The sequence below is a fragment of the Hordeum vulgare genome, chromosome 4H, assembly GCF_904849725.1.
Source record: "Hordeum vulgare subsp. vulgare chromosome 4H, MorexV3_pseudomolecules_assembly, whole genome shotgun sequence".
NCBI lineage: Eukaryota > Viridiplantae > Streptophyta > Magnoliopsida > Poales > Poaceae > Hordeum > Hordeum vulgare.
The window spans coordinates 32,549,543-32,572,519 of NC_058521.1; the positions used below are offsets into that span (position 1 = coordinate 32,549,543).

Sequence of the window (22,977 nt, forward strand, 5' to 3'; positions counted from 1 at the left end):
ACGATGCATATCTCAAAGAAGATGGAATCGGGGGTGGTGGTAGGACTATTCTCCATAACAACAAAGGAGAGGCGACCTTCACTTCATATTGTTTCATGTATACCTACTCAGGTCCTTTGGAAGCGGAAATGGTGGTAGGCATGAAGGGCGTTGCGCCGGCCCTTGAGTGGAGCTCAGACCCATTCATCTTTAAAATAGACTACGTCTTTTTTGCTGACATGATAGCTTATACGTACCTAGCCCCAATAGATCCCGATGGCATCCTTGTTGGTGTCACGAAGCGTTTACCGCAGTTAGGTATGGAGCTATACGAAATGAGGAGAGCAAAACCATGTAAGCCATATGCTAGCTCAAATGGATTCGCACCCTACGAAAAAAATCTTTCTATAGAAGTCAAGCTCTTATGACTGAGATTCTGAAGTGATCTCGTTTAATTGATGAAAAAGTTCAGTTTACAAAAAGCCTTTGATATTGAAAATGTTGTGGTACATCAATGACAATAACACCAACTATCCAGTTACAAGTTATACTCCCTTAGTTACTAAATATAAATCTTTTTAGAGATTTCGCTAGGAGACTACATACGAAGCAAAATGAATGAATCTATACTCTAAGTTAAGTCTATATACATCCGTATGTAGTGAATCCTCTAAAAAAAACTTATATTTAAAAACGAAGGGAGTAATACATTATTTCATACATCGACACAACACAAAAATTATAGAGACGATATATGCTCGACAAGTTTATCAATGGCTAGCATAGAAGACCCGCCACTCTCCAAGCACGCCGCCACCTTTTTCTTAAGTTCTCTTGCTTTTTCCCTAGCCAATTCTCCTTCCCTCTCGTTCATAAGCTTTTGAATTGCCTTTGCGATTTTGTTTCTCTCTTTCTTGCCCTCGAGCTCAAACCCTACGCCCCACACTGCCTCCACGTATCTCGTGTTCATCATTTGGTCCGCGAAGTGGGGCATGCAGATCATCGGGAGACCCTCGCCGACGCCCTCCAGCGTCGAGTTCCAGCCGTTGTGGGTCCAGAACCCACCCACTGCAAAGTGGGCCAGCACCTCCTGCTGCGGGGCCCACGGGATCACCTTGCCTCTGCCCTCCACCGCACGATCAAATCCCTCCGGCAGGCCTGGTCCGTCCGATCCCCGCACGAGGTCCCGTCGGACAACCCATAGAAACGGCTGCCCGCTGTCGGCCAAACCCCACGCGACCTCACAGAGCTCGGCGCCGTCCATGGACGCCAGGCTCCCGAAGCTCACGTACAGCACGGACCCGACGGCCTGCTTGTCCAGCCACTCCATGCAGCTACGGTCCTCGCGCAGCAGGCTGCTCCCGGTGCTCCGGGAGGAGAGCTTGTGGAGCGGGCCGGCGGCGAGCACGACGGGCACGTCCAGTTCGCGGCGTATCCTGTCCAGCTCGGCGGCTTCGAGAGCGTCGAACGTGTTGACGACAAGGCCGGAGGAGTTCCTCACGGTTTCAGAGGCTCGGGATAGAACCTTGCGCACCATTTCGTGGTCGCTGCTGCTCGTGACGAACAGGTCCCTCACACGCAGCGGCGGCAGCTCTTTCACCGGCGTGTAGAGCTGTGATTCTGAAACAGATGGATATTTTCAGAAGTTTGATATGACAAACATTCAGCAAATTCTTAATATGCAGAACGTTTATGGAATATTAAATATTTAGTGATCTAGACAAATTTAAGACGATCGGACGGACGAATTAGTAATTATATTGGGTGTTATTTATTTTTACTGACCTTTTGGAGGCAGATAACCGTTGTGGTGGAGCATGGGATAAGCTAGGAAGCAGCTGAAGCAGGCGGCGCTGCCGGTACGCAGCACCATGGTCGGGAGCCCGAGCGCCGAGGCGGCCTTCTGCACGGCGAGGAGGTTGGCGTCGATGAACATGCACGCGGCGGGGGGCTGGCCGTCGTCCGCGAGGACCGACGCGAGGACGTCGTGGACGGCCGACGACGCCTCCATGGCGGCGTTCATGGCGAGGATGATGGGGATGATGCTCCCCGAGGCGGCGACGTCGGCGGGGATGCCGTCGGGCACGGCGACGAAGGTGAACTCGGGGTGGAGCGCGGGGTCCAGCGCGTTGAACTGGGTGTGGAGGACGGTGACGGCCAGGCCTCGGCCATGGAGCACGTCGGCGAGCTGCAGCATCGGGTTGATGTGACCCTGGAACGGCAGCGGGAACACCAGCACCCGGCGCGCGCGTTCTTGTCGCCGGACGTCGCCATGAGAATGTGATGCTTCTAGTTCTTGGACACCGGCCATTTTTCCTGATGCTTGCGCGGTTCGATTCGGTCTTTAGCAAGCTGGAATTGCCAAATTTTGCATGAGAGTATTTATGAGCAATCACGGTTATGATTTCTTACGCACGTGTTCTGACTTCTTACACACGTGTGAAGGGTAGTTGATGCCAAGTGTCCACCTATCGTAAAAATGGGACGATATTTCATCCGTTTAACTAAAACTTAAAAGAAAAAGCTAAACTACCTTGGAGCGGACCACGACCTCTTACGCGTGGCCGACTGGCCAACGGCACCGCCGCCATCATCCGTGTCGTGGTCGTCAGAGTAGTACTTCCATCGATCGAAGGGTGCGGTGGCGCGGCAGCCCTACCCATCATTTACCTGGCGCTCGCGGAGGAGCAGCTCCACTTCCTCATGTGTCGTGTGAAGGGCCGCCTTGTCCAATGCCAACCCTAGCCGGGTGCCCGGGCAACCTTGCATTTGTCGACGACCATAGAAATACAACGACACTAGCGCTGGAGATGGCAGGAGTGCGTAACGGCACTAGCGCATGCAGGCGCGACGTGCGCATGCGGGGCGACGTGCGCGGGCGCATCTCCTCCCGCTAGACCCGGTCAGGTTGCGGGCGTGGACGTCTTCCAACAGCCCCCCGCAGTCGAAACGGGGTCGGCGACGACGTTGAGGCTGGACCGGAACTCGATGAAGACGCTCGTGGGCAACCCCTTGGTGAAGATGTCGGCGAACTGCGACGTAGTGGGGACATGGAGAACGCGGACATCTCCAAAGGCGACGCGGTCACGAACGAAGTGGAGGTCGATCTCCACATGTTTGGTGCGCTCATGGAGCACTGGGTTGGAGGAGAGGTAGGTGGCCGAGACATTGTCGCAGTAGACGACGGTGGCGCGCTCCGGTGGCCGCCCGATCTCCTGGAGGAGCTGTCGAAGCCAGCACGATTTGGCGACTGCATTGGCCACCGCGCGGTATTCAGCCTCCGCGCTGGACCGGGACACGGTTGTTTGCCGCTTCGAGGACCAGGACACAAGGTTGTCACCGATGTACATGCAGAAACCAGAGGTTGACCGCCGAGTGTCAGGACAACCCGCCCAATCGGCGTCAGTGTAGGCGATCAGCTGGGACGAGGCGGAGGGGCGGAGATGAAGCCCGAGGTGAGTGGTGCCGCGCAGGTAGCGCAAGATGCGCTTAAGAAGGGCGACATGCGGGACGCGCGGCGAGTGCATGACCAGGCAGACTTGTTGGACGGCGTAGGCAATGTGAGGGCGTGTGAGCGTGAGGTACTGCAAGGCACCGGCGAGGCTGCAGAATAGAGAGGGATCAGTGGCGGGGGCGCCGGCGGTGGCAGACAGTTTGGCTTTGGTGTCAACGGGAGTGGAGATAGGTTTGCAGTTGAGCATGGAGGCGCGGTCGAGGATCTCTAGCGCGTATTGCTGCTGCGAGAGGAACAAGCCGTGGGAGCTGTGTTGCACATTGATGCCGAGGAAGTCGTGGAGGGCACCAAGGTTCGTCATGGAGAACTCCGATGTGAGAGACGTGGTGATAGAGGCAAGCAGCGTGGAGGAGCTAGCGGTTAGGATGATATCATCTACATACAGGAGAAGGTAGGCCATGGCAGCACCGCGGCGAAGGATGAACAGGGAGGAGTCACACTTGGATGCCACGAAGCCGAGCGAGAGGAGGAACGTGGTGAAGCGCTGGAACCACGCCCTCGGAGCCTGCTTGAGCCCATACAGGGACTTGTGAAGCTGGCACATGGCGGAGGGGCGAGCAGCGTCGAGGAAGCTGGCCGGCTGCTGACTGTAGACGACCTCGTCGAGAGTGCCATGGAGGAAGGCGTTCTTGACGTCGAGCTGGTTGATAGCCCACTTGTTGCTGACGGCGAGGCTGAGGATGACACGGATGGTCGCCGGCTTGACGACGGGGCTGAAAGTCTCCCCGTAGTCGATGCTAGGCTGTTGAGTGAAGCCGCGGAGCACCCAGCGAGCTTTGTACCGGGCCAGCGAGCCGTCAGGGTGAAGCTTGTGGCGAAAAATCCATTTGCTGGTCACCAAGTTGACACCTGCAGGACAAGAAACCAAAGACCACGTTTTGTTTGCCACCAAAGCGTTAAACTCCTCAAGCATAGCATTGTACCAGTTGGGGTCTTTGAGGGCATGTTTGTAGCTGGCAGGGATGGGAGAGACGGCGGTGGTGGCTGTCGAAACGGTCATGAGTTTCTTGGGCTGGAGGAAGCCGGATTTGGCGCGGGTGCGCATGCGATGAAGGTTTTTCGGTGGAGCGATAGGCACTGCGCGGGGTGGGAGTACGGTTGCATGCGGGGGCGCCGTGCGGACGGGCGACTAGGAGGCGCGTGCATGCAGGGGGGAGGGTGGTGTGTTGGTAGCTGGCGCGGTACCCGGGGACGGGGAACGAGGTCCTGGCGGCGCGACAGGTGCGGATCCCGGAGGCGAGGGACTGGGTCCTGGCGAGGCGACAGGCGCGAATCCCGGAGCGGCAGGCGCAGGGGCTGGAGCGGATGAGCTGGGCCCGGGGGTGCAGAAGCCGCGCGAGAGGGAGGCGCGCGATCCGGGAGGGATGCGGGTGTCAGGGGCGCAAGTGGCGCAGGTGGTGGTGCAGGTGGGCCGAAGTGGAAGCGTTGAGGATTGTCTGTGGCCGGGGGGTGAGTTCACGTGCAGTGGTGTGGCCGATGGGTGAGGCAGCATAGGGAAACTGATCTTCGTCAAAGACGACGTGGCGAGAGGTGATAACCCATCGGGTTTGAAGGTCGAGGCACCGATATCCCTTGTGTTCGAGGGGCATGCCGAGAAGGACGCAGCGGACCGAGCGGGGGCGAGTTTGTGCGGCATGGTGGCGTAGAGATTTGGGGAGCACAAGCACCCAAAGGCGCGTAGGGAGGAGTAGTTGGGGGAGGTGCGGTAGAGAAGATAGTAGGGTATTTGATCATAGATGGCATGGGACGGTCGGATATTGAGTAAGTAAGTGGCGGTGTGAAGGGATTCAACCCAGAAGGGGGGTGGCATGTGTGCTTGGAGTAGAAGGGTGCGGAGGATGTCGTTGGTGGAACGAATAGCGCGTTCTGCTTTCCCGTTCTGAGGAGAGGTGTGGGGGCAGGAGAGACGGAGGGTGACACCGCGGTCGTAGAGGAAGGTGCGGAGGCGAACTTTAAGGAACTCACCGCCGTTGTCACATTGCACACACCGGAGGGCGACGTGGAACTGGGTGAGAGCATATGTGTAGAAACGTTCGAGGGTGGCAGCAGCGTCAGACTTGTTGCGGAGGGGAAAACTCCATGAAAAATGCGTGAAATCATCCAGGACAAGCAAGTAATATTTATAACCAGAGAAACTCGCAGTGGGAGAAGTCCAGAGATCACAATGTATGAGTTGAAACGGAGATGTAGTAAAGGACGTAGATTCGGGAAAGGGTAAACGGGCCTGACGTCCTAATTGACAAGCATCACAAGCACCACGCGGGTGAAGTTGTTTATTACAAGTTGGTAAGAAATCTTTTGCTAAATGTGAAAGAGAGGCGGCGCTGGGGTGGCCGAGCCGCCGATGCCAGAGGGTGCCGACGCCCACGGAGAACGCGGCAGTGTTGGTGGTGTTGCCGCCGGAGAACGAGTACAGCTGGCCGTAGCTACTGGAGCTCATGAGCGGGGTCCGAGTTGCTAGATCCTTCACAACAAAACCAAAGGGGTAAAACTCAATGGTGACAGAATTGTCAATACAAAACCGACGGACATAAATAAGATTGGTGACAACGTGAGGAGAGTAGAGGATGTTGCGGAGGTAAAACGGGTGAGAGGTGAGTTTGGCAGAGCCGGTGGCAACAACGGGAAGATGAGACCCGTCCCCGACAATGATGCTGCGAGAGGAGTGCTTAGGGGGAGAACAGAACGAGTCGAGGTTACCTGGGTTGCCGGTGACATGGGACGAGGCGCCGGAGTCGAGATACCACTCGCCGGGTTGGTGAGGCTGCTGCATCGTCATGTTTTGCATGGCGGCGATGAGGCCGGCTTGGTCCCACGAAGAAGGTGGCGGAGTGTTGGCGGACGTGGGGGCGCCGGGGTAGATGACGGGGTAGGCGTGGGCGGGGTTGCCAGGACGGGGCCCGAGCACCCCGGCGGCGTTGGGAGGTACCCAGGGCGCACGGCCCTCGGGAGGGAAAGGTGCACCCCACGGTGCAAAGTACCCCATCCAGGGGGTGTGCCCCCTGGGAGCCAGATGCGGCTGGCCGCGTCAGCCGGTGTGGTCGCCGCCACGCCCGTTGCCGCGTCCGCGACCGCGCGCCTGGCCGCGTCCGCGGTTGGTGCCGTCGCCGCGAGGGGCGGGATCGGTCGGTTGTTTGCCGCGGTCACCGCGGTCACTGGAGGAGTGGGGAGCACTCGAGGAGGAGCCGGTGCCGGTGGACGGGCCGCCGCCGCCGCCGATGCCGATGGAGAGGGCGGTGGAGCCGTCGGAGCGGTCGCGTGCGTCCTGCTGGATCTCCTCGAGGAGGAGGCGCGAGCGGGCCTCGTTGAAGGAGGGGAAGGGGGTCTGCATGGGCAGAACCGTGGCGATCACCTGATAGCGGCGGGAGAGGCCTCGGAGCAGCTGCAGTGTCAGGGTCCGATCCTTGACGGGCTCATCGACGTCGGCCAGAGCATCGGCCAGCGCCTTGAGGTGGGCGCAGTACTCGGCCATGCGGAGGTCGCCCTGAGAGAGAGAGCGGAACTCGGCGGAGAGGTGGACCGCCTGCGCCGGCTGGTGAGCGAGGAAGAATTCCTGGAGCTTGTTCCAGGCAAGGAAGGCGGTGTTGGCGTCCCCGCGGATGACCTCGTAGAGGGCATCGGTGATGGTGGTGTAGAGGAGCAGCAGGAGGATGAGATCGGTGTGGCGCCAGGCGGGGGTCTGCTGGTCGGGAGCGGAGTAGCTGGCGACATGGTGCTGCACGGCGTACATGGTAAGGACGCAGCGCCAGAGCTCGCGCCACTTGGAGTAACTGCCGGACTGGACGTCCAACTTAAAGGGGATGAGATTGCCGATGTTGTGGAGAGAGTGGATGGAGGGGACGGTGGCGGCGGAGGAGGAGGCCGTGGCATCGGTAAGAAGGGGAGTAGCCGGCAGGGTCATGGCGGAGGAGGCTATGGCTGGGGGGACCGCGGCGACGGGGGAGACGGGCTCAGGCGAGGAGAGCACCGGGTTTGTGGCGGGAGGGGAGTCGCCTGGGAGATCGCCGGAGGGCGCATCAGAGGCCATGGCCGAAAAAAAAGAAGGTGTGGCTCTGATTACCAAGATGAAAGGAGATATTTACTGTATATTCATCATCAGCTGTTACACACATATATATACACAGAGTGCTACAATGGCACTAGCGCCGGAGGTGGCAGGAGTGTGTAACGGCACTAGCGCATGCAGGCGCGACGTGCGCATGCGGGGCGACGTGCGCGGGCGCATCTCCTCCCGCTAGACCCGGTCAGGTTGCGGGCGTGGACGTCTTCCAACAGAAATGTCGCTGAGTGACCATTCCTCGTCGAGTTTAACAAGCTCCTAGTCAAGGTGGCGACAGGGTCGCGCAACCGTCTCCGTGGTGGTGAGCGGCTGGTTGCGGGCTCAGGTAGTGGAGGAAGTTCTCGTGCGCCTTCGTAGTCGCCGACAGCGCCTCCTCCTTAACGACCTTGTCGCCCCAGTCGCATCGCTTGGCATGAATGTCGTAGAAGCACGTCCGCTTTGGAGCGACACAAACTAGCATGAAAGCGCGACAGCCATTTCATGCAGATACGGTTTTTTGGATGGAAAGGGTTTTAAAAGAGACCGGAGTGACGGGTCCGTATGCGGCAATGGTCCTGACCCCCGCAAAAACCCTCGCTCTGCATCCGATTTACGCTAAAACATAAATCCAGATTGCTCCATGGATTGATGGTACCGGGTTGAAATGACAAACGGTTGCAGGTGGTTTAAGAACCTGCGTTGGAAATGCCCTAAGGATGCTAAGGATTGTTTGAGATATAATATCCAGTACACTTTGCTTTGCATTATGGCTGCTATTTCCATTTCCTTTTGACGGAAATGCCCTAAGGATGTCCGTTGTTTTGGGAAGTGGCCCTCGACCTTAAATTAGTTCGGTAAACAGTAAAATTGGAAAAGAATAAAAAAAGCAGAATTTTTTGAATATATTATGACATAAAAGATATTCAACATTTGTATTATGACATTTTATATTTTTTTGTCAAAAATATTGACAAAAAAATTACATGCTCAGAACATTTTATCTTGAAATCACATTCCTGAAAGTCACGACAAAAAGAAAAATTGAGGCTTTAAAAATGTTACTTTCAAAAGCATTTTAGAATGCTGATTTTATTTTTCTTGCCACGACTTTCATGGATGTTTAAGATCAAATTTTATGGGCACGTAAAACATTTGTGTATGTTTGCCGACTGGCCAACGGCACCGCTGCCGTCATCCGTGTCGTCGTCGTCAGAGTAGTACTTTCGGTGGTGGAAGGGTGCGGTGGCGCGGCAGCCCTGCCCAGCATTCATATTTAACTTGAGGGGTTGACTACATCCAAAGTTGACTGAGTTCTTGTTTTTTTGTCAGTCGACTGACCACAAATTTTCGTTCAGCCGATCTGCTCAAGCATATTTGTAGGTGGATTTGGTCAAGCATTCTCCTTAATAAATCGACCAAGCATTTACAGGGCCGCTTTAGTCCAATACTGCTAACGTATTAAATATAATTCTTTTAAGATATTTCACTAGTAGTCCACATACAGAACAAAATGAGTGAATCTATACTCTAAAGTATGTCTATATATATACATCTGTATGTAGTCCACTAATAAAACCTTTTTAAAGACTTATATTTAGAAACGAAGGGAGTAGATTACATGCTGCTTCAACTCAGACGAGAAAGTCGACTGAGACTAAAAAAAAGATTCCAGGTGACCGTAGAATTGCAAATATGATTAACATATGGATTCCGATTTAAGTTCGTAACACAAAACTGTGCGCAATACAAACTCATTAACCCGGTAGTTCTTGAGCCGAGGCAACAATAAAGAAGCATACAAATTTGTTAGCCCGATAACCAAAAAAGGGAAAGGTATAAGTCGTCTAAAATTCTAATATTTGTGGTAGTGCCACCTTAAAGAATAAATGAAAAAGAATAACAACTAATCGAAGGGATTGACTACAGGACGTTCGACTAGTTTTTCTTTTTCTTTGTTTTTTGGGTTAGTGGACTGGCCACAAATTTCTTTCAGCCGATTTGATCGAGCATTCTTTGTAAGTGGATTTGGTCAAGCAGTGTGATTAATTAATCGGTAAGCGTTGGACCATGGACTGCTAAGCTAGCCTCTTTTGTGTGTGGATCGCCGGTTCCTCCAAGCCAGACAAGAAAAATCAACTGAACCGAAAAAATATTTCAGGTAATCGAAAAATAGCAAAAGATGATTAACATATTAGTTCCATTTCAAGTTTGTAAGATAAAATTAAGCGCAATACTTGTTAACACGTTTGTTCTTGGGCTGAGGCAACAACAAAGCACAATAAAAACTCATTAACCCGATAACCAAAAGAAGAAGAAAAGTGAAGTCATCTAAAGTTCTATACTTGTGGTGGTGTCACCTTAATAAATAAATAAATAAACAAAAAAGGAAGTGGCATTGGTATTCAAATATCCAATTATGAGCCCGGACTCACATGCATCCAATGGACAGTAAAATTAAAAGAAATACTAGAAAATTCAAAAAATTCCAAATAAATATTGCCTGTCAGATATTTTACTGTGTCATGTGTGTGTCAAATTTCAAAGCATTTGGACATCTGAGTAGGTCTTTTAAAAAACAACAAAATCGGATACAAACAGTAAAAAAAAATCACAGACCTTAAATTTGTCTTTTTTGCCGAGAGCTACTCAGACATTCAAATGCTTTGAAATTTGGCACATACATCACACACTCAATCATCTTTCTCCACAAAGAAATGGATTTTTTTTATTTTTTAGTATTTTCAACAATTTTGAGCCAAAGCACCTTTATTAGTGTTCTTTTCTAAATATCAACAATCAAAGGCTTAACTTTTCTACTAGTCAGTTTTCAAATTCAGTATCACAAAACCTAGGCTAAAAATTACTACTCGGTATCAACAATTAAAGGCTTAACTTTTCTACTAGTCAGTTTTCAAATTCAGTAACACAAGACCTAGCCTAAAAAGTACTACTCAGTATCAACAATCAAAGACTGAACTTTTCTATTAGTCAGTTTTGAAATTCAGTAACACAAAACCTAGCCTAAAAAATACAACTGAATATCAATAATAAAAGGCTTAACTTCTCTACTAGTTGGTATTGAAATTCAGTAACACAAAACCTAGTCTGAAAACAAATAAGCCAAAGTCTTTTTCAGTATCAGTTTCCTCCAACACTCATCCGATTTCATCCGTCTTTTCGCAGTACCAATTTCAACACTCAACAGACAATGATGCATTCTATCTTAAGCTAATCAGGGAGTTTTATTATCGCGCCCGCGCTGGCCTGCCTAATTTGCTGTCGCCGATCGAGCTCCATAGGAAGGTAAGCAGCAGCCAGCCCTGCATATATAGTGGGAAGCGCCCACCCATGATCCATCTCGATCTCAGGCCGGGAGATCCTTGGCCTTGTCGGGTCCGTCGGGGCGGTAGGCGGCGATGGTCATGGGCTCCAGGAGCAGTGGCAGCAGCTCGTCCTGGATGACCTTGTACATCTCCCTGCAGTGCGTGTCGACGATCTTGGCGAGGTTGGAGGTCTCCTGCATGGCCCGGAGGAGCTCGTCCTCGGCCAGCACGGGCTTGACGCCCGGTGCGGCGAGCACCTTGGACAGCCGCTCGGCGTTCTCCTCCAGCTGCCACTGCTGGTGCTCGAACAGGACCTTGGCGATGGCCAGGTTGGCCTTCTCCGACGGGTAGATGCGCACCTCGTCGCCGAACATGTAGTAGGCGAAGGCGTAGGAGCGGGCGAGCACGAGGCGCGACGCCAGCAACGCCCGGTGCGCGCGGGCCAGCCAGCTGGCCTCCCTGATGAGCGGCCGGATGGCGGTGGCCGACTCCAGCAGCACCGCCCGCCTCTGGACGGCCGGCCACAGCTCCGCCTGCTCCGCCTTGCGCGAGTTGACGTGCACGTTGAACCGGTCGCAGTAGTGCGTGTAGCGCAGCATCTGCCGCCTGATGCTGTCGTAGTTGGCGGCGTGGCCGGCCTCGTCGTACCGGTTGCAGCTGTGCAGCGGATGCAGCTGCCCGCCGCACGCATAGCTGTATGTACGTAGTCACCATCAGCAATCTCATTCGCCTACGTACCAGCTCAAGCTCAAGGTGGAAGAGAAGAAGACGAAGAGATCGTCACTACGTAAGTACGTACCAGAGGTGCTGGCCGCACGGGCAGCTGACATGGTTGCAGCCGCCGTTCTTCTCGATGGGCCGGAGGCAGTTGGGGCAGCTCTTGGTGTTGACGGCGATCCACTTGAGGTTCTCCGACTCGCCGCGGAACTTGGCGTCCCACTTGTCCCACATGGGACACGGGCACGGCGAGTGCGCCGGCGCCGTGCAGTTGAAGCAGAAGCTTGCGCCGCAGGGGCACTCCACCTCGCAGTACCGCTCGCTGGCGTCCACGATGCGGATCGCGCGCCCGCAGTGCGGGGTGCTCGGGCACCACTTGACCGACGCGTTGTTGTCCAGGTACGAGTCGAGGACCAGGTTGTCGAAACGCTTGGCGGTGTCGGGGTACTTGCGGCCAAGGAGCCGCCGCACGGTGGCGTCGTCGCAGATGGCCGGGCACTTCACTTGCATGCAGTGGATGTGCTTCTTGCCGTTGCCCACCGACGCCAAGAAATGCTCCGTCCAACCTGAACATAGATTCATAATTAAGTGCATGTCACGGTAATAAGCAAATTTGAATGTACAATCCCTGTTTGTCGTAGCCATAGAAACAAATCCATCTTTTGCATTTTCCTCAAGATTAAATAGGCGTTGAGTAAAAATGCTTGTGAGTAGCAAAGCTACGGAGAAAGTTTCTGTCAATATTTCAGTTAACCCACAGTATTAAGGCATTGTTTGTTCATAAACCATCATTTATTTAGTGTCATGATGGTGCAAACCCCAAATTTCAGTGGAAAATGAAGAAAAATTAGCCCCATGGTGGTACAATGGGGCTTGTGGTGCTACAAGACTTTAAATAAATCCGAAAAAACTGAATATGCATCAAACATACCATAGATTTAAATCAAAATTCTATTCATAGGTAGTTCAAATTTATCCTTTTTGTTTCTCAAATTTGTGGGACAAAATTTGAATTGGAAAGTATGTTAACTTCTACATCCTCAGTTTTTTCTATGGGCGTCTCTACATCCTGGTGTTAAGAATTCCTCAAGACTTCTATTAGTGATGACTGTGGTGGTGGGGTGCTTACAGGAAAACAAGCTGACACCAGTGGGCTCCCACTACTCTTTTTTTTAAACGGGGTCAAAAGCTTTGCCCCATATATTAAATAAGGAGTTTAACAAGGCAAGTAGGAACAAATGACCCCATACAACTCAAAAAAGGCCTTACTCTTGCGGCATCAATGATCTAATGTTTGATGCCGGCAAGGTTCGAGTTAGAGGCTTTGATCTTGATCTTGGAGAAGACGAGACGAGGCACACATAGACGAAAAATTACGGAAAACACAAGCATGAGAAGAGGCACCAACCCTTTGCGGGGAATGCCATCCGGAGGATATACCGGCGGCCATCAATCTTTGACCGAGACACAATTTCCCGAGGAGGTAAGATCCACGCTATCCATGCCAAGCCAAGATTTGGTGATGTTCCAAATATGCATGGAAAAACAACATTCAAAGAGAAGGCGGCAGGCAATTCTTCATCCAGCTTGCGGAGCCGGCAAAGGCCGTAATTTGGCCAACCCTAACGCTACAGTATATCCAACATTCAAATTCTATCTTGAATCAGCAACCAAGCAAACATTTTGCATTGGGGGGGGGGGGGGGGGGACTTTTTCCAAACCGTCGGGTTCATGGACGTCATTGCGACAATCACGAACTGAGTTCGATAGGCCGAGGTTGTGTCATAAGAGCCGTATGTAGTGAGCCTTCAGATGATGCCGTTCGGGGCATGATAATCCAAGTGCAAATTTGCGAGCTTCTCCGAGAGGTCCACAAATTCACGAAGATATCGAATGGTAGATACTTTGAAGTGTCGATCAAGCGGATCCAGTTGGGCTTTAGAGACCAAACCATTGGTGGCACGGGAGATGGAGAAAATGGACGGAGCAATGTGCTTCGATAATGGCCTCTCAACCAAGGAGAGTGCCAAAACTTGGCCATCTTTCCGTTTCCAACGGTGATGGTGGTAGCGTCATAGAAAAGGTTCCAATTGTCCTCATCACAAGGCAAGCAAAGCCCAAAGCAAGGCCTCCCAGACTCCTTCCATTCCAACCACACCCACCTCAATGTAGGGGCTCAAGAGAATTTTTCCAAATGAAGAATGCCCAGCCCACCAAGGCGACGAACAATGTCCCATTTTACTTTGCATTTTCCTCCACTGACTATATGTTCCAGACCAAAGGAAAGCTCTCATGATCTTGCTGGTGTCCTGCATGACCCCTTTTTTTTTATGCGAAGAGGAATGAGATGGTGTACGACCCAAACTCAGAGAGAATGTGAATCAGCCTGTCAATGTCCGCCTAGAAAGGCGCAATGAAAATTACGCCGGCGGAGGCAATAAAGCGAGGTGCGAAGACATGGACCTCACCCACGGAGACGGTGCAACTGTCCATCCAACGTTCGTGTCGGCCTTCAAGATACGATGCAGAGGGTCATCCGCAAGCACGGATAACAACGGCCAAAAAGGGTCTCCTTGCCGGAGGCCACCGACATGAACAAGCTGCTGTCCCGGAACACCATTTAGGATCACTCTCAAGGAGGTAGAGAGAAGGGCGGCCAACCAATCTCTGAAGCGCAAGGGAAGCCAAGCCTCTGATGTAAATCCAATAAGAACTCCGACCTAATCGAGTTAAATGCCTCTTTAATATCGAGTTTGAAAAGGAGGGTTGGAGTGTCGGAATGATGCAGCCTGCGTTCAATATTTCGGACATAAAGGAAATTATCCTGAATGCTTAGGCCATGCATGAAATTTAAATTGTTTTAAAAAACTAGGATAAAAGTCTAACTTTGCGCGAAAATTAGGGTCTCCAAATACCAATCAAAGCTTTGTTTCCTCTATAATTTTTTATGATGACAAGGAAATCACAAGTAATGCTAAATCCCACCAAATGTAGGTTCCAGTTAAGCAAAGTAACCGCACGAAAACAGTTGCTTGGGGGGCAACACAAAACAGGGGAGGGGCACTCACAGTCGTTGCAGAAGCAATGCCCACAGTCCATGGTGGAGACATCGGACGGCCGGGCGACGTCCTCAAAGCAGACGTTGCACGTGACAATCCGGGGCCTCTTGTGAGGCGCCGCCCTTGCACGAGTCGCCGTGCCACAGTCCTCCGGCGGCACCACGATCCCCGCATCCCTGAAGAGTCCCTCCCGCCCCCTGCGCTCGAGGAAGTCGTGGATGCGGTCCATCTTCCACCGGTGGTGCATGAGAAGAGCGCGGGCGTTGTGCCGCGCTACGTTCACCAGGTTCATGACCATGGACACATCTTGTTGCTGCAGGAAAGGGTGGATATGAGGAAGAAGAGTGGCAGTCAGGCCAACAATGTCAGGCATGATGTGGGAGTGGGATTAGGCCCTGTTTGGTTTCAAATAAGTCACCAACTTATAAGTTAAAAAGTGCAAAAAGTGACTTATTTTACCAAACAGACCCAACTTATAAGTCACCTCAACTTATAAGTCATAAGTTGCTCCACCCCAACTTAAAACTTATAAGTCACCCACTTTTACATGAAAAGGTGACTTATAAGTCAGATGACAACCAAACAGGCGTGACTTATAAGTCACTGGTTTTAAGTCACCTGACTTATAAGTCAGGTGATTTATTGAAACCAAACAGGGCCTTAGTTATGAGCTGGCTGTACGTATGGTCTAAATTCTTAGCCAATGCCGGCCGTTCAGTTCACCTGGGCAGCTGATAGGGACTTCCTCGTGATGGCCTGCAGCAATGAAAGTAAGAGCTTAAATCGGTTTAATCATCGGTAATGTTTTACGAAAATGACAGTGCTAGTAGTAAATCAGTAGATTGATTTTCTCCCTTTTGGGAATGGACAAAGAGGATTTTCTTTCTCTTTCCGATGCAGCTCAGCAACACAAACCGGCAGCCAAAATCAGCAGGGCACCATCTAGCGAGCGAATGCAGAATCGAACTGGCGGTTTTCGCATGCAAGATTTTCTTGCAGCAACTGAATTGATTGACCATAGTAATACTAATTTCTTTTTCTTTTGCGTCATCAAGACGGCAGACCGGACCGCGTTGGTCAGCTGTACGCTGTTTCGTTCCAGAAATAATACTACTCCAGATCGCATTGGTTGATTAACTACTAGGGTTGTAAAACCGGCCGGCCGGCCGCGGGCAGTAAACCGCACCAAACCCTCGCCGAGGCGATCCGACGATCCGGCGCCGATTCCGGCGGGGGCATCGTCGCGGAGCTATCGCGCGATTGGATTGGAGTTGGCGCGAGCGGATAGACGAGATACTACTGTACTACTGTATTACGAGTCCCCTGGTCTGATCGCTATCGCTTACCCAGTGATCCGCGCGGCGCTCCGGCTGCGGCGCGGCCTCCTCGAACAGCCCGACGTCGTCCTCGTCCGCCTCCAGCCCGTCGTCCTCCTCCGCCGCCTCGTCCTCGTCGTAGTAGAGGTAGGGCTCGTCGTCGCTGGCCATGGCGATCGATGGCGGGCGGGGAAAGGCGGGGGCGGCCAAGTGAGAGCGGAGGGTTAGTTAATTATTTAGCCAGCGGGATAGGGTGGGAGGGGAGGGATGGTGGCTCGGGCTGGGCTGTGGGGACTCGTTTGACTTGACTCTAGCGTCACGCGCGCGTGCGCGATACGTTTGTTTGGCTGGCTTAGTTGGTTATTGAAGTCGGGCTCTGGTTCGAGCCGGACCGCCGCCGGCTGTACCCGTCGATCGTGGGCATCCGACATGTACATGCCCAAATGTGAGGCCGCACTACCTCGTCCGGTCCGGTCCTGTTCGTTTGGGGCAAAACGAACAAACCCCACGGCCCGGTACGCGTCGTTCTGAACGCATCTTTCCCGTTTTGTGTCCGGGCCGACTCATTTTTCGGCGTAAACATGTGTTCGGTTTGGATTCTGACGGACAGCGAGCGGACGCGCTCGAGCCCTCCTCTCGTTCGCGTTCGGGACGCGTGGAAGGCGGTCACCTATCTCTCACCGCTCGTATTTACTGCGCACGTCCGGTAGGCCCCGCCTGTCATCCACTTAGGCGGGCGGTCATCGTCCTTCTTAAATAGGGAAGCCGTGGACCGACACCGCACAGCGCACACGCCCATTCCAATGCCTCCTTGGGACCGACACCAAACCCTAGCTTTCTCCCCCTCCCTCGAGCTCTCCGTCCTCCGATAGCAATGGGGTGGTGGAGCACCGGCGACAAGGGCAAGGGGGCGCACGACCACGAGGTTGGGTCCTCGTTCGGCCGCCGCTGCACCGCAAGCGAGCCGCGTCGTTCTTATCCTTCACTACGGCCTGCTCCAGCAGCCTTCCCATTGCCCCTCCGGGCGCCCCGGCGCGCTCCCCGCAGTACGTCCATGCGGATGTGTGCCGCCGCTATTGGGAGACAAGGACCCCGCTCTCCTGGAGCGACATCCACTTGCCGAACAACTGGCACCTGTCCGCCGATCGGGTGTCGATCCTGCCGGTGCCAATGAGCGGCCATGCCCGCCGCGACGACATCCAACACTGTCGACGCCGCCCCCCCGACGACCTCTACTACAATCCGAGGTATGCCGTGGATTCCCCCGTACGGGACACTTGGTTCCGTGGTAGCACGACGTGCGACACGCGTCCTATTTTACCGGCGAACACAACAGCCCACGGCGGGCACGTGCAGAGCACTGGGCGCGCCCTCCGAGCCCTCCCCAGGTGCGCGGGTGAAAGGATCGATATGGTTGGCTAGAGGGGGGGGGTGAATAGACAACGACCACTTTTTAATTAATCTTAGCAAGTTAAGGTAAACAACATACGGGTTCACAAATAATACGACAATGAGGTGAACCCTAAAGAAGCTAACAACGAGAGCTATTAAGACAAGTAAGATATAGTCACAAGCATAAGCAAATACAAAGTAAAGGATAGAGATAACCACAAGTGGAACCGATGGAGACGAGCATGTGTTACCGAAGTTCCTTCCCTTTGACAGGAAGTACGTCTCCGTTGGAACGGTGTGGAGGCACAATGCTCCCCAAAAAGCCACTAAGGCTACCGTATTCTCCTCACGCCCTCGCACGATGCAAGGTACCGTGATTCCACTATAGGTGCCCTTGAAGGCGGCGACCGAACCTTTACAAACAAGGTTGGGGCAACTCCACACAAAGCTTGGAGGCTCCCAACTAGACCACGAAGCTTCACCACAATGGACTATGGCTTCGAGGTGACCTCAACCGTCTAGGATGCTCAAACACCCAAGAGTAACAAGATCCGCAAGGGATTGGTGGGGGAATCAACTTTTCTCTTGGTGGAAGTGTGGATCTAGGCCTTCTCAACCAATCCCTAAAGAATCAACAAGTTTGATTGGCTAGGGAGAGAGATCGGGCACTTTTGAGCTTGGGGCGCAACAATGGAGCTTAGAGAGGTAAGAGATATGGTTCCACAGCTAGAAGAACCCTTTATATAGTGGGGGGGGAATCAGACCGTTTTCCCACTCTCTGCCCGAGCTCCAGCGGTACTACCGCTGGCTGCAGCGGTACTACCGCTGGCACTCCAGCGGTACTACCGCTGACCAGGGGCGGTACTACCGCCGCCTAGCGGTACTACCGCCGCCTAGCGGTACTACCGCTGGATGCATCGGTACTACCGCTGAAACTCCAGCGGTACTACCGCTGGGCCCCTGGTAGTGCAAAAGCACTACTACCGCCAAGAAAGTCTTCGCAAAAAGGTCCGTCCACGAACAACCGCTAGGCAAGCGGTACTAAGCTCCTGGAGCGGTACTACCGCTGACCAGGGGCGGTACTACCGCCAGCTAGCGGTACTACCGCTGGCTGCAGCGGTACTACCGCTAGGGCCAGCGGTACTACCGCTGGGGACTATTTTGCAAGGAGGAAAGAAACACAGTGGCGGGGGCCGCTCCAAAGATGAAGGTAAGGGAGAATATGTGAAGTGTGCGCGTGCAAGGATAGATTCCACCCAAACCTTTCCACTACGGATCCCCTCTTAATAGTACGACTTTCCTATGACTCAAATAAAGAGAATCGTAGAGAGCGCCGTGCTTCCGTTCCATGAATGAGGAGACGAGTTGTCTTGTGCCGTTGACGTGTGTTATCTGAAACCTTAACACACACGGTTAGTCCTTTACGGTACTGTCATCAATCACCTAAATTACTTAGGCATAAACTATGCCCCAACAATCTCCCCCTTTTTGGTGGATTGATGACAATACCGGATTTGCACAGAGAATAATATGAGAACAAAAAGATAGAGATATATGACAATACGGGGCATATGACTCACAACATATGATGGAAATAAATCTCACATAAGTTCATGTCTCACAAACGATAGCAAACTAGAAGCAAACCAAGTTCGAAGCAAACCACGAAAGAAAGCAAATCAAAGCGAAGTTCAACTATGAAAGCAAATCCAGCTCCTAGACTCTCTCCCCCTTTGGCACAAGACACCAAAAAGGGGCACACCTAACGCCACAGGTAGTTAGTCCTCATCTCAGCATCGCCAGACTCGTCGGTACCCTCCTGATCGTCCTGCTCCTCCTCTTCCTCCTCATCGCCAGACCACTGGTAACCTTGAGCCTGCATCCAAGTAGCCTCTGGAGTGATGTCGTCCTCTGATCCGCTGGAGATGTCCACATCAAGAGTCCTGAGAACGCGCTTGTGCCTCTGGCGGCTCTCCTTCTGAGCCACGTGCGTCTGGTACTGACCCTTAGCCTGCATACAGAATAGAGTCTTCATCTTATCCTGCAGTTTGATGGCCCAAGATGGCATGGCAGGAGGGCGGGACTGAGAGGCCGTTCCTCTGTCAGCAGCAGTCTCTGTGTCAGTATCCATGTGCTGAGAGGAAGTTGATGGGTTGGCCCATTTCTCCTTGACGCGAAGCTTGATCGGGTCGTGCACAATGTAGTCAGACTGAGCGTAGAGCACCTCCTCTGGAAAAGTTTCTTGCCACTTCTGACAAATATAAGCGAACAGATAGGGCCCGTAGATGGGAACCTTACACATGATGATGTAGTTCCAGAGCTCCGTGAACATCACATTAGAAATATCAAGAGGGGCAGACTCCTTAGTCATAGCCTCCTCACAAAGCAACAGCATCTCAGCCAAAGAGCCATGAACCTCGTCAAAGTTACCAATGCGAGGGAAGAGGGTGTTGCGAAGGATCCGATGCATGATGTCCAGATGTTTGGGGAGCACACCCTTCCTCACATAGAGTTTCTGCAATCTGTCCTTTGCGGGGGGCCTATCGGTGGGGGCTGCAGCATGAGGACGCAACCCAAGTGGAGTGTCAGCTCCCTGGAAGTCAACCTTGAGGAGTTGCATGAATTCACGCCAGGAACCGGTCATCTTCTGAGTCCCTGTCATCCACACCATAGAGCGCTCTTCATCAGGAGAGAAGTGGACCGTGACATAGAACTGAGCAACAGCAGTGGGGTCAAAATCTGTCTTGAAAGTGATGATGTCCTTGATGCCCAGTTTGTCAATCAGAGAGAGGGCATCACCAAAATAGTCCAGGTTCTGCTGAAGATGAGCTAGGTCAATCCACTGAACGGGGACATAGTTCTTCTTGAACTGCGCGACAATATCACAGTAGATCCTGCACTGATCCTTTGCCCAAACATGGTCAACATTCTTGATCACAACCTTCGCTTTGAGATAATGGTTCTGAGTGCGAAACTGCAGAAAGTCCTTGGGGGGCATTGTTCGGACATTGATCCCCTTATCCTTGTGCGCGGACTTCTTGAAGGACTGCTTTTTGGGTTGCAGACCTGAGGTGGCAGACCCCTCGGGAGCCTCTGGGTTGCGAAACTGCTTTGACTGCGTGTCCCGTGGGGGGTTCGAACGGCGAGAACTACCTGTGACACAAAACACACAGCGAAAAGAAGCGACAAAAAGAGTCAAGGCAATGAACTAGAAAAAGCAGAAAAATAAACACTCATTGCCAAGCACATGAAAAGAATGCACAGTGAATCCTCCTGGCGGTAGTACTGCTGGGGCCTAGTGGTAGTACCGCTACCCCTGGCGGTAGTACCGCTGGGGGTCCTAGCGGTAGTACCGCTACCCCTGGCGGTAGTACCGCTGGGGTTTGACTTTTAGATCTGACAGATAAAAATAGACCTCATGCATAGGGCTACACGATTTTTACGAGGGGCATGGGCTGTATATGAACACTAAGAACTCCACCCCAGTCCTACTCACATGACGATCACATGTATCACCGAAATAAGTACATGCCTAGGCAAGAGAAAACAAGTTTTAGATCTAATCCAAACATAGTTCAAGTGCTAGATCTAAAACAAGTAAATCCTAGGGCATGGCAAAATAATCAGCAACGATTCATAGGACCTACACTCCCCTCAAATATCTCCTTCATGCCATCCAAGAACAAGGCACAAGATCAAAGACATGGATCCAATCCCCCAATGCTCCTAACCCTAGAACAAGAACATCAACCAAATAGAAGAAGGGGAGGAGCTTTACCGGGATTCATGGCCCTTGGAGGAGGAAGGAGAGGTGGAGCAACCCTTCCAATCCAACGGAGAGAAGGAGCTCCACGAAACGAGATGAAAACAAGAGGATTTCGGGCTAGGGGAGGGAGGAGCCGCGAGAAAGAAGAAAGAACCTGAGAAAACGGGCTCCCCCTCCTTTATATAGCCCAAGGGGTACGGGCCAGCGGTAGTACCGCTGAGGACCTAGCGGTAGTACCGCTGCCTGGTGGTAGTACCACTGGATGCAGTGGTAGTACCGCTGGGGTCCTGGCGGTAGTACCGCTCCCCCTGGCGGTAGTACCGCTCCCCCTTGAGACAGCCCTAAAAATTTCCTGGCCGGTCGTGTTAGATGGGAATCCTGGCGGTAGTACCGCCATACCTAGCGGTAGTACCGCTGGGGTCCTGACGGTAGTACCGCTGCAAATGTCACAACGCGGCCTAGGATAAGAGAAGAACTTGGGCAAATGACAAGTAAGTAAAACGAGATAGCACCTAGAAAAATGTACTGACTTGTCATTGTATATCCTTTCTTCTATACAAAAGAAAGGTGGGAGGGGCGGTGGCCGATGCCACCTATGTTTGAGACAATGGTATGACACCGCGAAGAATTATCCTTGGGTTCATGACCAATGCTCGTCTTTGAAGCACAAGTGCCATTTGACAATGGAAAAAGTGAAAGACTAGATTGATTTATGCATAATGGGGGGAGGGAAAGTTCATTGAGAGAACAACACTCCCTCTATGTCCATGCCTACATCTAGACCAAGATGGAATGCAAAGTGAGGTGCAACATGCCTAGTTTCAATCCACATTACTTAAATCAATGATATTTAGCTCATGCCTTAACTCCCGGAACCTTGCTTCATCTAGAGGCTTAGTGAAAATATCTGCAAGTTGCTCTTCAGTGTGGATGAAGTGAACCTCAATATCACCTAGCTTGATATGTTCACGAATGAAGTGATGACGAATATCAATATGTTTGGTTTTGCTATGTTGCACCGGGTTGAGGGAAATCTTGATAGCGCTTTGATTGTCACATAGAAGAGGCACTTTGTCACAAGTGACACCATAATCCTTTAAAGTTTGCCTCATCCATAGCAATTGTGCACAACAACTTGCAGCTACCACATACTCAGCTTCGATGGATGATAAGGAGACGCAATTCTGCTTCTTTGACGACCAACTTACCAATGAGCGACCAAGGAATTGGCATCCTCCAGACGTTGACTTCCTCTCCACACAATCTCCTGCCCAATCTGAGTCAGAATAGCCAACTAGATTGAAGTTTGCTCCTTTGGGATACCAGAGGCCAAAGTTTGGGGTATGAGCCAAATATCGAAAGATTCGCTTAAGAACCATGTAATGGCTTTCTCTTGGTGCGGATTGAAACCGTCACATATCTCTACACTCAACATAATATCCGGTCTAGATGCACAAAGGTAAAGGAGGGATCCAATCATGAGCGGTATACCTTTTGATCCACTGCTTTACCATTGGGATCACTGTCAAGCTTGCATCTTGTTGGCATGGGGAACTTGACCGGTTTGACATCTTCGAGCTCGAACCGTTTGAGCATGTCTTGAGTGTACTTGGCTTGTTTGATGAATGTCCCTTCTAGACCTTGTGTAATCTCGAACCCGAGGAAGAACTTCAACTCTCCCATCATGGACATCTCAAACTTCTCAGTCATTAGTGCAGCAAATTCTTCATTGAAGGAAATGTTAGGAGAACCAAAAATAATATCATCAACATATAGTTGGCATATGAACAAATCCCCTTTAACCCTCTTAGTAAAAAGAGTGGGATCTATCTTCCCAATTTCAAACCCACGATCTTGTAACAACTCAGTAAG

General features: G+C 52.1%; 2 protein-coding genes across 2 annotated transcripts; both read right to left on the reverse strand.

Annotated features, from left to right (window-relative positions):
* Positions 1-718: 718 nt before the first annotated feature.
* On the reverse strand, positions 719-2,313 carry LOC123451107 (DIMBOA UDP-glucosyltransferase BX9-like). Its single transcript, XM_045128117.1, has 2 exons — positions 1,765-2,313; positions 719-1,599 (listed from the first exon to the last, which is right to left on the reverse strand). Exons 1-2 carry the CDS (start codon positions 2,288-2,290, stop codon positions 719-721), a joined length of 1,407 nt encoding a protein of 468 aa, XP_044984052.1. The 5' UTR covers positions 2,291-2,313.
* An 8,264-nt stretch (positions 2,314-10,577) lies between these two features.
* Positions 10,578-16,217, reverse strand: LOC123447737 (probable E3 ubiquitin-protein ligase ARI1). Its single transcript, XM_045124383.1, has 5 exons — positions 15,978-16,217; positions 15,355-15,387; positions 14,641-14,944; positions 11,655-12,138; positions 10,578-11,548 (listed from the first exon to the last, which is right to left on the reverse strand). Exons 1-5 carry the CDS (start codon positions 16,116-16,118, stop codon positions 10,897-10,899), a joined length of 1,614 nt encoding a protein of 537 aa, XP_044980318.1. The 5' UTR covers positions 16,119-16,217; the 3' UTR covers positions 10,578-10,896.
* Between the last annotated feature and the right edge of the window lie 6,760 nt (positions 16,218-22,977).

What these genes read in the sequence shown, in the direction of transcription:
- LOC123451107 (XM_045128117.1), bottom strand. Translation starts at nt 2,290, where the DNA reads ATGGCCGGTGTCCAAGAACTAGAAGCATCACATTCTCATGGCGACGTC. An exon ending in CGGTTATCTGCCTCCAAAAG is followed by an intron (nt 1,600 to 1,764) that starts GTCAGTAAAAAT and finishes CATCTGTTTCAG; the next exon opens with AATCACAGCTCTACACGCCG.
- LOC123447737 (XM_045124383.1), bottom strand. Translation starts at nt 16,118, where the DNA reads ATGGCCAGCGACGACGAGCCCTACCTCTACTACGACGAGGACGAGGCG. An exon ending in AGCGCCGCGCGGATCACTGG is followed by an intron (nt 15,388 to 15,977) that starts GTAAGCGATAGC and finishes TCATTGCTGCAG; the next exon opens with GCCATCACGAGGAAGTCCCT. An exon ending in AGTCCCTATCAGCTGCCCAG is followed by an intron (nt 14,945 to 15,354) that starts GTGAACTGAACG and finishes CCTTTCCTGCAG; the next exon opens with CAACAAGATGTGTCCATGGT.